At 46.2% G+C, this 14,104-nt stretch overlaps 1 protein-coding gene and 2 pseudogenes across 1 annotated transcript; all 3 read left to right on the top strand.

Moving 5' to 3' along the window:
- The first annotated feature begins 574 nt into the window (after positions 1-574).
- On the top strand, positions 575-1,657 carry LOC124670050 (BTB/POZ and MATH domain-containing protein 2-like). Its single transcript, XM_047206567.1, has one exon. The coding sequence runs from the start codon at positions 575-577 to the stop codon at positions 1,655-1,657; it is 1,083 nt and encodes a 360-aa protein (XP_047062523.1).
- Positions 1,658-6,819: 5,162 nt separating this feature from the next.
- LOC124671582 lies at positions 6,820-7,930 on the top strand (annotated as a pseudogene).
- A 2,888-nt stretch (positions 7,931-10,818) lies between these two features.
- Positions 10,819-11,917, top strand: LOC124669188 (annotated as a pseudogene).
- The last annotated feature ends 2,187 nt before the right edge of the window (positions 11,918-14,104 follow it).

Genomic DNA, 14,104 nt, shown 5'->3' with positions numbered 1-14,104 from the left:
TTTATTCGGATACTGATATATCCATTTCCATATCCACATTTGCTTCAAAATTCAATGCCATATTTGTATTTGTTTTTTGTAAAACAGATCCGGATAGTTACCATATCCATTTCCGCAGACGTCCGGATTCGGATGTTATCATTTCTATTTTCAATTTCTCGAATACGAGAAGTTGGATAATATGGACTATCCACTACCAATCTTCATGCCTAGGTGCACTCGATACATTGGAGTATCAGAGTTCCTCATCCACATTTTCTAGGGGAATCAGAGTTCCTGGGCAACTCAACACGGCTTAGTGGGCCCTCTTCAGTTTTGGGCTGCAAAGGCGTGATCAGGGCTGCGTATATACGAAGAGACACGGGGAAGGCCCTATGAATAAAAGCAGCGGGGAAACAGACATTTTGGCTCGCAATTCTCAAACCCTCGCCGCCGCCGCTCGCCCAAACCCTCGTCTCCGGGTTCGACCCCGCCGGCGGCCCACCATCCCCAGTCTGGAAGCCGCTCCCCACGGCGCTTTGCCCTCTCCCATCGTTGCTGCACTTGATCCCCACCTCACCCCAGAACTCCCGCAATGGCAGCATCGCAGCAGCGGCCAACAAAAAGGATAGAATCGAGATGCACCCCAGCGACGGACCGGGCCACGCTCGCATTCCAGATCGTTGGGTACAGTAAGCATAAAGGCATGGGAACCGGCGAATGCATCCAGTCCGCCCCTGCCTCCGTTGGTGGGTACCAATGGTGCATCCGCTATTTCCCTGACGGATCGAAGGAGGAGGTCAAGGACTACATCTCAGTCTTCATCAAGCTCCTGTGCAAGGGCCCCAAGGTGCGGGCGCTCTACGACTTCAGGTTGGTCAACCATGACAGCGGGCTGTCGTCATCGGTGTATTCCCGCTCGGAATCGCCGCAGGAGTTTAATTCCCTCGACCGAACAAATACATGGGGGTTTAGCGATTTCAAGAAGAGGAGCTCGCTCGAGCAGTCACCTTACCTGCGGGATGACCGTCTCATAATTGAGTGCGATCTCACTGTGCTCCAGGAACCACTAATTGTTGCCAAGACTGTAGAGGTTCAGGTACCACCATCAGACTTGTCAGGTAATTTTGGACAACTGCTAGAGACAGCGGAGGGAGCAGATGTGGCATTCAAAGTTCAAGGGGAGGTTTACCACGCGCATAAGATTGTGCTCGCAGCACGGTCGCCAGTTTTCAAAGCAGAGCTCTATGGACCGATGAGAGACAAACGGAGACGTAACATACCAGTCCAAGACATGCAGCCTGCTGTTTTCAAGGCGTTGCTTCACTTCATATACACGGATTCATTACCTCCCATGGACGATCTTGACGGGGACGATAACAAAGACATGGTCAAGCACTTACTTGTGGCTGCAGATCGGTATGCGATGGAGAGGATGAAGATCGAATGTGAAGCCATTCTTTGCAAAAGTCTTGATGTCGAGACTGTGGCAACCACGTTAGCTCTAGCTGATCAGCATCACTGCAGCGGGCTCAGAGATGCTTGTGCTGAATTTATCGTGTTTTCAAATAGAATGGATGATGTTTTGGCAAGCCAGGCGTATGCGCACTTGAAAAGATCATGCCCTGCTGTCGTAGTAGATGTCTTGGAGAGGGCAACAAAGTCTCGCAAAATTTAGTGTGCCCATGCCAGGTTAAATGTGGAATAGTTAACTTAGTTGACATATAGCCATCACCACCTGAGATGAAGTAGTCTGATCCTTCACTTGTCAGTTTGTAGAGATCTTTTGGAGGAGCAATCAGCAACTAAGTATTGCAAATTTCAGTATGCTTATATCGGATTGTTTTGCTAGCTTCCCCATGGTTACAGGATACTTGCATGTAGTGAACTACTGATTGGATGTCATCTTATATGTGACTATAAATCTTCATTAGTTCACCAAGTTTTTTTTTTTTGAACTTTTTTGTGAACTTCTACTGTTCTCTAATTTATACACGCTCTCTTTGATTTCTTTCTTTTGAAAGGCGCGAAACCTTTGAATTCCTATCGATTACTTCTGAGTTTATATATTTACCACCATAGTGAGACATTTGCAGGTGAAGAATAACTGTGATATTACAGTTAGAGAAATTGGTAAGTTCAAAATAGTTTTCATACATGATTGGTTGGACCCACAAAGATGTCATATGAAGGCGCTTATTCACAATGGCAATATATGTAGAATTGGATTTAATAGATGCAATTTGTCTTTCTGTTCATGCATCGCAGTCGTAGGGGTGTTATGGGCCTTATGGGAAGGTAAGTGTGAGATCACGTTGAACAGACATTAGAAGATGGGGTGGGGTGTCAATGCAGCTTGTAAGAAAAAGTATAATTGCTTGTCTTAAGGGCCTTATGGCTAGTTTGTATATTGCCCAAAAATTATATTTTGACAAGAAGATGTGTGCGTGAGAAATTTCAGTTTCGTACCTGAGTCTCTCTTTGTGTACAGAAATGCCTTCCAGGTTAATATATTCATGCTATCACTGGCATGGTACATCTTCACCTAATTGCCTCTCAGGTGATATATATTTCTTGCTCACTAATTTCTTGACTACTAGATTGTATAGTTAATTGTTCTGGGGTAGCAGTGTCAATGATGTGTATATGTCTGTATCATCATGCTTCTATCATTCTTTGTATATTCCCTTCGAAGAACTCAGCACTCTGGGTACATAAAATGGTTTTGTTGTTTACACAAAATTGTATCCATATAAAATTAAAATTGCATTATACTGGTTCTATAAGGAACACACATCCACTGATCCACGAAAAGTTTTGCTTTGTGATTAGTTTTATGTAGCAGTAGCACTGTTAGCTAATACCTGTTCTTATGGCACCCATAAGAAATTGTTCATACAAAAAAAGGCATGGATGGCCATGTGGTCCTTTGATCAGAAGCTAAAATGTTCATAATCTTATTTTCATTAAATAGTAGGGAGAACCATATTGGAAGTGTATATTAGTAATGGTATAAATGAAGTACAAAACATTGTACAGCGAGCCTTCTAATGATTAGGTAAATGGCAGTCCTACTAAAAAAATAGCAAGAATTGAGTCTGTAATTTCCAATTCCCAACCTGGCATCAAACTTCAAGTACACATCCAAAAGAATTAGCAGTTGTCACCCACTAGACGGGGAGTGGGACACTTTTTCTGCCACATCCCGCGTTCTCTCCCGCAGCATGATCTTCGCCGAAGATCAACCATGAACCGGCATGAGGCTGTAAGGCCCTCCTGGTTGAACTGCACAAAAGACATGGGCCGGCCATGGCCAAAAACACGTCACCCATGAAAAAAAATCCATTCTTTTCTGGTTCCACATTTTTCATAACAGAAGATCCTAAATTTATGAAAAATTCTAATTAGATCATAACCGGTATGTAAATCCTACAAAGAAGAAACAAAATTCTAGAAAAACCCCAATCGACCATCTAGAAAAATCCTAATAGACCCTCGAGCTATGTGTTTTTCTATGGGACCCAAATTTCTAGAAAATTCAAAATAAACCCCAAGGGCATTTGTAATTCTTGTGATAAGACCAGTATTTTTGAAAATATCTAAATATACCACAAAGCGGCCTTGTCATTTTTTCGCAGAAAGGATACAAGAGCAAAAAAATCCAAATGAACCCTCATGCGACCTGAAACTTTTTCAGGTAGTACTTTGTTTTCTAGATAAATATACGAAAACCCTCTACATGTCTTTATACTTCATCTAGGGGACTGTATAACCTCAAACTTTATACATGAAATCCCTAAGATATCTCAATAAATCATGAGACTGCTAAAATATGTGAGAAAATCCATTAAAATACTAGAAAATACCCAGAACAGACTTCATGGAAAATTCAGATAAATAATGGAAAACTGCGGGATCAATATATGAGAAATCTAGGGGACTCATGCTGACACCTAGGACATTTCTATCTTATTATTCTTTCTTACTAGATTTTTTAGGCATCTAGGGAAAAAATAGAGACATATGAATTTATAAGCCCACCCCTCCTGGAGTTATAACAAGCTCTGCTGGCCTTTGTTCTTCCAATTTCTTCAGAAGAGATGTCATCCCCTTATCACCAGACAATGGTAGTTTATTTTTACTTCCTAGGATAAAGGAATATATTCGAGGGATCATAGGAAGGAAAAATTGTCTCCTAGTAGCACATACATCATCAAGGATGTATTGTTGATTTGTTGAAGCAGGGTCATCAAGAATCATTTGTTGTGACCGCAACCACGAAGATGACCTTTTGCGATTATTGTTCAAGGGACTTGGGAATAGCTAATTTTACCCCGGTACTATTTAATTCTACTATGGTAAATTTTTCACAAATTTAAGACTAATCAACAAAAGTAAAAGAAACTAGGCAAGAAGTCCAGGTGAACATGAGGGGTTAATCCATCATATACCATATACAATACCCCCTCGCTAGTCCACCATGGACCAATAAACCAAAACACCTCCACTACGCTTTTCATCTAGCACCACAAAGTTAACCCTTGATCATTTGTCAAGAACCCTAGCATATGTATGTGAAGAGATACCCATACCATTTATTATTTATATATGACAACAACTACTTAGGCCATCTCCAACGGAGCGACCCATCCACGCTCGCGCGTCCGGATGGGCCAAACCGGACAAAAATACGATCCAGCGCGCGGACCCATTCCAAAAACAGATGACTGCAGCGTCCGAGACAACCCAAACATGCCTAAATCTGGACCTCATTTGCGTGACCGTGGACACCAGGCGCTGGCCTCTCGTCCGACCCTTGCCTGTCATAGCGAGATAAATTCATTTTTCATTAAAATCAGACATATTGCATTTTCTTAATACTATCTACAACTAGCTTAGCTACCCAGTACTCGCCGTGGATTTCACTCGACACGGGCGGCCTCTATGCGTGAGGATTCCACTCCAGCTTTACCAGCTAGGTGGCCCGGCGGCGGCCTTCCTCCGGTGTTCCTCCGCGGCCGCCCTCCTCCTGTCCGCTCTCTTAGTTTGGGTGCGGGCGCGCTCGGCCTTCTGCGGCACCATGGTCCGCTTCCCGCACAACTCGAGCTCGCGCGCAGCGATGCGTTCCACAATGTCCCGTGCCTCGAGATAGATGCGGCGGCGTCCCAGGCCTCATTGTTCGCCTGCTGGCGACACTGCCGTTGTTGCCGGCCTTGCACCGCCTCCGCAGCCTCTTCGTGGGCGCGCCGGTCGGGCGAGGGTATCTAGACGAGGCGGCGGGCAGCCTCCTGAGTGATGAGCTCGTTCTTCCGCCCGATGAGGTCGCCTAAAACGGCGGCGACCGGCCTGGACAGAGGCCTCGTGCTCCCTCGTCTCGCGCGTGTGCTCGGCGAGATGCGCCTCAATAGCACGTTGAGCTTCGCCATCTCGCGGTCGTGGACGGCCTCCTCCTGCGTCGGTGTTCGCGACGGCATCCCCCTCCTCCTCGGCGGTGGGGTCGGGCCCCTCCTCCGCGGCCTCGAACTAGCCGTCGTAGGCCTCGTACTAGCCAGCCACGGTCCCCTCCACCAGCTCAGTGTCCTCTTCCTTCTTCGCCGCCCCTCGGCTACAATGTGGATGGCCTCGTCGTCAGCGACCCACCGCGCGTCTTGATGCTCCTCCTCCGTAGTCCGCGGGAACCTAGCGCGGGCGGCGAGGGAGAGCTTCGCCCACGTGCTATGCAGGGTGCGCGGCATGGCGATGGAGGAGGAGAGGGTGCCGGAGAAGGTAGAGGGGGAGAGGGCGGCGGAGCGGGTTAGGTCTGCGAGGCCGCACACCGTCTTTTATAGTCGGCGGCCTTGGCGGGAAACTTGGGCGCGAGCGCGCGTCCTAGGCCCTTTCTCGCGTGCGGGAACCCTGGTGCGCGCAGGAACTTTCCCTCACGTTCTCCCGCCCTCCATTGCTGTTCCGTCGAGGCTTGCCATGTTGTAGGGCCGCCCAGAGAAGACGAGCCATGTGGCGGCTTATGGGCCCAACGCGGCGACCCAAACGGACACGCGGATGTGTGGCGCTATCCACGTGTCCGCTCGGCCACCCAAACGGTCCAAACCGGATGGCCCAACGCATCCGTTTGGGTCGCCGCGTTGGATATGGCCTTAGATTGTGACGTTGTCGGTCATCACCTCAAAAGATGCACTATGATGTTACCATGAAAAACAGATATTTTTTTTATTGGTCACGAAAAAGTTTCAATTACTCCAACAATATATTTTCATTGCACTCTTAAAATGCTAGAAAAATGATGCTTATTGCCACTCAAGAAAAATGTTCTTGCGGCACAAAAAATGCAGTTAGTGCCTTTGTGAAAAATTGCATATTGGAAAAAATATATTCCATTGCTAGATTTATTTGTTAGAATTGTTTTGTTTTTACCAAACAAAAAAATAGTTCCCGAAAAGGACGGTATTTGTTCTGAAAGCAGATCATACGTGAACAGGTGGTGGTTTCCAAAATTGCTATAGGAAACAATATATAATCGAAAGGTCCACGCTCAAACCTAAAAATTATCGGAAGGTAAGTAGTAAAACAGTTCGATGTATCTTAACATAGTAGGATCGGACTTCCGATGCCTAGCCTAGTCGGCTTGTCCTCGCCCTTTAAGAACAAGGAAACAAGCAGCGGTAGGGAAACATAGATTTTGTCTGGCAATTCTCAAACCCTCATCGCCTTTGCTCGCCCAAAACCCTCCTCTTCCGGTCCAATCGCGCCGCCCGCGCACCTCCCACCGTCTCGGCGCCTTGACACGCTTTCCCCTCCCATCGCCGCTGCACTTGATCGCCACTCCAATCCAGAACTCCGGCAATGGCAGCATCCCAGCGGCCAACAAAAAGGATGGAGTCGAGATGCACCCCGGCGACGGCACGGGCGACACTCGCATTCGAGATCACTAGGTACAGTCTGCATAAGGGCATGGGCAAGGAAAAATTCATCCAGTCAACCCCTGTCTCTGTTGGCGGGCACGAGTGGTGCATCCGCTACTACCCTGACGGAGAGAAAAACGTGGAGGACCACATCTCAGTCTTCCTCGAGCTCCTGGGAAACGGCCCCAAGGTACGCGCGTTCTTCGACTTGAGGTTGGTTAACCAGGAAAACGGGCTGTCGTCAACGGTGAATGAAGTCCTGCTTGGAATCACCGGTGGAGTTCAGCACCATTAATACTAATTGGGGAAATCGAAATTTCATGAGGAGGAGTGAGCTGGAGCAGTCGGCTTACCTCCGGGGTGACCGTCTCGTGATTGAGTGCGATCTCAACGTGATCAAGGAACCAATCGTTGCTGAGACTCCGATAGCCGTGGAGCTTCTGGCGCCATCCTCAGACTTGTCAGAAAATTTCGGGAAACTCCTAGAGACAGCCGAGGAAGCAGACGTGACATTTGACATTCAAGGTGAGCTTTTCCCTGCACATAAGATTGTGCTTGCGACGCGGTCGCCGGTCTTCAAGGCAGAGCTCTATGGACCGATGAGAGACAAAGGGAGACAAAACATAACGGTCCATGACATGCAGCCTGCTGTTTTCAAGGCATTGCTTCGCTTCATCTACACGGATTCATTGCCCTCCATGGACGATCTTGGTGGTGACGAGGACATAGAGATGGTCAAGCACTTACTAGTGGCTGCCGATCGGTACGCCATGGAAAGAATGAAGACTGAATGTGAAGGCATGCTTTGCAAAAGTCTTGATGTCAACACCGTGGCAACCATGTTGGCCCTAGCCGATCAGCATCACTGCAGCAAGCTCAAAGATGCTTGTGTTTAATTTATCATGTCATCAAATAGGATGGACGATATGTTGGCGAGCCAGGGGTATGTGCACTTGAAAAAGACATGCCCTGCTGTCTTGGTAGATATATTCGAGTGGGTAACAAAATCTCTCAAAATTCGGTGTGCTAATCCTGGGTTAGCTTCACAATAGATGGCTTACCATGTAGCCATCACCATCTGAGATTACATAGTATGGTCCTTCACATGTAACTTTCTAGAGATCTTTTGGATGAGCAATCATCAACTAAGTATTCCAAATTTTAGTACGCACATATCGGATTGTTGTACGGAGTATTAGCTTTCCCATGGTTACACGATACCACCTGAGAACGAGTTGCCCTTTAGTTTTCAAGTGATCTTTTTTAGACTTGTTGGTGTGTAGAAAGCCTTTTCACTTTTACGACTAAATTTTCCATTGTATTGTTTCAGTTTTCTTTTACAAAGTCTTACTAGAGCTGCAGTGTCGCCTTGATTTTGAATGATTGCAAGCGTTACATATATCATGTTTTGCTAGCCAATTAGTAGGAATTAGATATTTTTGTACCGTGCCTTAAAAAACAATGGGCGGTTACTTTTGTGTTTTTTCCTTGTTTTGACTAGTACGGACCAGGAGTCGGTCAGGTTTGATATGTACAACGGTGTCGATACAGACTGCATCATGATGCGGTTTGCTAAACTGGAATCGATCTCGACTTCTCGGACCGTGGAAGCCGGCGCTTGCGTAACATTGGAGCTAAACCGACATAGCCTGCCAATTTCGCAACCCTCGTGTGGGAGTACTCTTGATCGCTTGCCCAAAACCCTAAACAAATCTCGTCTGTAGCCCACACCACACGGCATTAATCCTTGCAATGGCTGCAGTATCCGAGAGACCAATGAAACGGATGGCGTCGAGGTGCTCCCCAGCAACAGCCCGGGCCACGCTCGCGTTCGGGATTGTTGGGTACAGCATGCGAAAGGGCTTGGACATGCAGCCCGCAAGAACGCGATGAAAGAAAAAGGGGAAACGCGACATACCTGTCAAGGACATGCAACCCGCCGTTTTCATGGCGCTGCTCCACTTCATCTACACGGATTCGCTGCCTTTCGAGTATGACGATCCTGACGACGACGAGAACCTCGAAATGGCTAAGCACCTGCTGGTGGCCGCGGATCGGTATGCCATGTAAAGGATGAAGATGGTTTGCCAAGGCATTCTCTGCAAAAGTATTGATGTCAAGAGCGTGGGAGCCATGCTAGCTCTAGCCGATCAGGCTGATCAGCATCGCTGCGACATGCTCAAAGATGCTTGCGTTGAATTTCTCACGTCCTCAAATGCAATGGATGATGTGGTTGGCGCGCGAAGAGTATGTGCACTTGAAAAGATCATGCCCTGGTGTCCTACTAGATATCTTCGAGATAGCGACAAAGTCTCGCAAAATTTACTGTGCCCCATCTTAGTTGACATGTAGTCACACCTAATAGGAGCTCTTTTGGAGGACGAACCAAGGCTTGTTGTATCTTTTAGGTTTTTTTTTTTGCGGTCTGTTTCGGAATTTTCAGAGGGAAATGAGTATTTTCTCTTGCATCTAGAAATTGGCTTATTCTACTATAAGAAATTGATATAACTACTCCTCTGTTTTTTCTATTTTTGTGCGTTCTTGTAATGTTATCTAACTTAATTATGTATGCGGTCTTCGATTTCCACTTTTTACGCCCTAGTTAGAAAGAGAAGCAAAAGGCCATATTGAACACCACCTTACAAGATGGTAAAGGAGGAAATTTGGTCATGTTCGGAGGTAGGATTTTGGGCCCAAAATAACATTACAATATGAGGATGTGTTCTAGCAATACGAACGCAATGCCTGGGGAGGTGATGGAAGATGAAACCTTCCTTCTATCTGTCCAAGGTCGATGAGTCTTGTTTGACGATGAAGCTCCATACGTCATGTGTGGATTGATGCAGAGGTTTAATCATCAATCTCAGGGACCCCTCACCAAGGAGCAAAACACCACAACGTCAACTTTGGATAAACTTCACTAAATTTATTCTCCAATAGAATCGTAAATATCTCGGTGACAAGGTATATTAAGTTGTCAATGCCTACAAGTTGTAGACTTGGGTTTCGCGGAAGTAGAGGGCAAGTAGATCTCGAAGGTTTCAGCCGAAAAGGTGCTCGACTGCTAAAAAGTAGGGTTGGATTGACAATAAGATCGGTCCTTTCTTTGTCCCTCGACTCCCCGTTATATAGGAGGCGGAGCCGAGGGTTTTGTATTACACAAGTTACAATTACCGGGAGACTCTTTGAATCCGTCCCGTGAAGTTACAAATCTCTATATCCTTAATCTATCTCTACTTGCCATAGTCGACATCTTTATGGACTTCCGGGCTTCATAAACTTCGGGTACTATCTTCGGCAGGCCCATCTGAGATACCTATGTCACTCGCGCAACTCGACAAATTTTCCCTTTTTTATTCTTGCTAGGCTCTAGAGGAATAGCACCACTTTGATTTATGTTATTGCAAGAGCCACACGGTGTGTTATGTACTTTTATATCAGTCGGCTGGGTACTGTTCCTTACAATAGTTAGGGATTAATTTTTGTTTATTCTTTGTTTCGTGTCATCTTACCCTGGTCTTTTCATCTGCGTTTTTTTGTTAGTTTTTTCATCTGCGTTATTGTTTAGGGAAAGGTCTTATCATCTGCGTGTGATCTTTGTACTCTGTTGTGGATTTGTGGATGTACATACGGCATACCGGACAAGAACATGCACGCTCGAGAGAACCTGTGCTGTGACACGTACGGGCACGGCCCATCGGCCCTTGGGCCGCTCCGTCTGACAATCCTCGGGCTGTCGAGTCCCCATCTCCAAACAATAGCTCGCGCAAAACCCTCATCTTGGCCAGGCTGCCGTCCGGTCGCCGCCTGCCGCCTCCCCCCGCCATACCCACTCCCAGACCGGCTCGACGCTTTCCCCTGCTCCTCCTCTCCCAGCGCCGCCACCCTTGGTACTCAACCCACAGCCTCTCACATCCCATCCCACCCCAAAACTTCCACAATGGCAGCATCCCACACGCCAATGGAAAGAATGGCGGCGAGATCCACCGCAGCGACGGCGCGGGCCACGCTCGCACTCGAGATCGTTGGGTACAGCCTGCATAAGGGCATGGGCGCTGGCGAGTCCATCGAGTCCGCCCCCTTCTCCGTTGGCGGGTACGGATGGTGCATCCGCTGCTACCTTGACGGAATCAACGAACGCAAGGAGGACAAGGACTACATCCCAGTCTTCGTCCACCTCCTGAGCAGGCCTGCTAAGGTGAGGGCGCTCTACGACATGAGATTGGTCAACAAGGCCAGTGGGCTGTCATCGCCGGTGGCCTCCTGCTTGAAAATCGCCCATGGTGTTTAGTACTATCGATGGCTGGAAGAAGTCGGTTGCTGGGGGGCTCGTGGTGAGAAGCGAGCTCGAGGGGTCTGCGTTACTCCAGGATGACTGCCTAGTGATTGAGTGTGACCTCACTGTGATCAAGAACCCACTTGTTGCACACACCGTGGAGGTCCAGATGCCACCACCAAACTTGTCTGATAACCTTGGAAATTTGCTAAAGACAGGAGAGGAAGCAGATGTGACATTTGAGGTTAAAGGGGAGGTTTTCCATGCGCACAAGATTGTGCTTGCTATGCGGTCGCCGGTCTTCAAGGCAGAGCTCTATGGACCGATGGGAGACAAGACGAGCCAGAAGATAACTGTCCAAGATATGCAGCCTGCTGTTTTCAAGGCATTGCTTCACTTCATCTACACAGATTCGTTGCCTTCCATGAAAGATGTTCATGATGATGATGGTGATGGTGATGAGAACAAAGAAATGGTTAAGCACTTACTAGTGGCTGCAGATCGGTATGCATTGGAAAGGCTGAAGTTGATGTGTGAAGGCATTCTTTGCAAAAGTCTTGATGTCGAATCTGTTGCGACCATTTTAGCTCTAGCTGACCAGCATCAGTGCAGCAGGCTCAAAGATGCTTGTGTTGAATTTGTCGCCTCGTCAAACAGAATGGATGATGTGGTGGCAACCCAAGGGTATGTGCACCTGAAAAGATCATGCCCTGCTGTCTTAGTAGATATCTATGAGAGAGTAACGAAGTCTCGCAAAATCTAGTATGCTCATCCCGGATCAAATTTAGAATAGTTAGCTTGATTGACTTGTAGCATCGGAGATGAACTAGTCTTATCCTTTGAACTTTCACTTTCTAGAGATCTTTTGTAAGAGTACCCAAGGCTTGCCATGCCTTTTAGTATTCAGACGTCATTTGGAGCTCCTTTTGTGGCTTTCGGTTGAGAATGAGTCTATGCCTTACATGTAGGGATTGGCTCATCCTATCATATGAAATTATAAATCTTCACTAGTTTTTTGTATTCCGATCTTCTAGTTTTCTCTAACTTACGTCTGCTCTCCTTGATTTCTCTTTATTTAATCAGAGAAACTTTTGAGTTTTTATCAGTTACTTTTGAGTTTTGAGAATGTATGAGCTAGTGCAGTGATACACTTGCGGGCGAAGGATAAGTCCAAGATTTCAGTTAAAGCAAAGCTAAGTAGATTTGGTTTCCCTACATGATTGGTTGACCCAACAAAGATGGATTAAATAATCATCAGATTTATGGGCCATTTGAAAGGTACTTGTCACAGAGGACGAGATCTGCGCAGGTAGAATCATAGTATGTTCATTTGGTCTTCTGTTCATGGATCGTGGTTGTTGGGGTGTGATATGGGCCTTATTATGGACTTATGGGAAGAGTAGTGTGAGATCAGTTTAAACCAGACAGTACAGGATGCTGAGAAGGAAAATCAAATTTCTCAATCTCAAAGTTATGTTCTGAGGTGGGTTTAGACCTCAATGCCCCGGCATATCATTTTGAAATGAAGATGTGTTGCCTCAGTGCTCATTATGTTTTAGCAATATGAGGTACATCAGAGATTATTTGTTGGTCACATAAGTCTGGTCCATTAGCGCTGAAGGTCTTTCCTGCCAGGTTTGTACATTGCTAACATTCTACATGTTTGACTAGTTGCTCATTAATTGCTTGATGACTAGATTGAGTGGGTAATTTATTTGTAGAATACCGTCAATGTTCTTACTATCCTTGTGTGTTTTATTTCTGTTACTGTTAACTTTTCCAACTTGCCAGCTTTCAGTAGATCGCCTAGAAGATAAGCAGGCACAATAGCATATATCCAGTAGGTAAGAACTGAACTTGTTTGCTCCAGAAATTAATTCTGTAATTATTTGCTATTTGAGCGTTCCCTAAAATTAAAGTTGCATTTTAGTAGTTTATAAGGAACATACATGCTGTTTAGTTCTGAGCCTAAACTTGCCACACTAAGGTTAGAGTCACCGTGGTTTCTTAGATGAGTGCACAATTTCTTAGTTGATTGTTTGGTTGTCACAGTTGTGGCCTTCCACAATTTACTAACATGACCTAGATGCTATGGACACAAAATACTGCCACAAGGTTGTATAGGTATGGTGCTACCTCTTTTAGGCATACTTTTGTCAGAGCTTACTTGTGGCAAAGTTATTAACTTATTATACCCAACCAAGTGAATAATCAATATGGAACCTGGACTCCCTGGAACTCTTTAAAAAATCAGATTTTTTTCAGTAGTTAGCAAACCTTTTAAAAGTACATGAGTACATGTACATGCCTAGAATTTACGTACAATTTTGTATAGATGTATATTTAATATGTGATCTACACAAAAAAGACAAATATGAGTGCAAAATCAAGCCTTTTCTACTTTTAGGGCCACACGTTTATTTATTTTGCATAGACCGCATGCTGAGCCAAAGTGCAAACTGTTTGCCTGGCTTGCTCTACACGGAAAGTTACTTACCGCCGACATGTTAGCCATCAGAGGTTGGACCCATGACCCTGTTTGTCCGCTCTGTCGACGAGCGCCCGAGACGGCTGTGCATCTTTGCAAAGACTGCCCCTTTACAGGAACATGGCCAAATCCTGGGATAATGATGACTCCGCCGACTCCAGATCCTCCTTCATCTCCATTTCAGATTGGTGGGACGACATGCTTACCGGCAAGCCTCGCAAAGAGCAAAGACGTATCAGCGGCCGTTTTCTCTATGTTGTGTGGAATGCGTGGAAGGAAAGGAACCGTCGTATCTTCACCGGCCTTCGGCTCACATACCCGGAGGTTGCGGATCTTGCTAGGGAGGACATTGCACAACGTGAGCGCGCTTTTCACACCTTCGGGCAGGCCATTCCGGCCGAGCCAGACTAGTTTAGTTTTTTTTTCCTTTCGGTGGGTTTTGCTATGTTACCACCTTAATCT

The sequence above is a fragment of the Lolium rigidum genome, chromosome 7 (genome assembly GCF_022539505.1).
Source record: "Lolium rigidum isolate FL_2022 chromosome 7, APGP_CSIRO_Lrig_0.1, whole genome shotgun sequence".
Lineage (NCBI taxonomy): Eukaryota > Viridiplantae > Streptophyta > Magnoliopsida > Poales > Poaceae > Lolium > Lolium rigidum.
The sequence above is the reverse complement of the archived record's forward strand: the minus strand, read 5'-3'. Positions and strand labels throughout refer to the sequence as shown.

What these genes read in the sequence shown, in the direction of transcription:
- LOC124670050 (XM_047206567.1), top strand. Translation starts at nt 575, where the DNA reads ATGGCAGCATCGCAGCAGCGGCCAACAAAAAGGATAGAATCGAGATGC.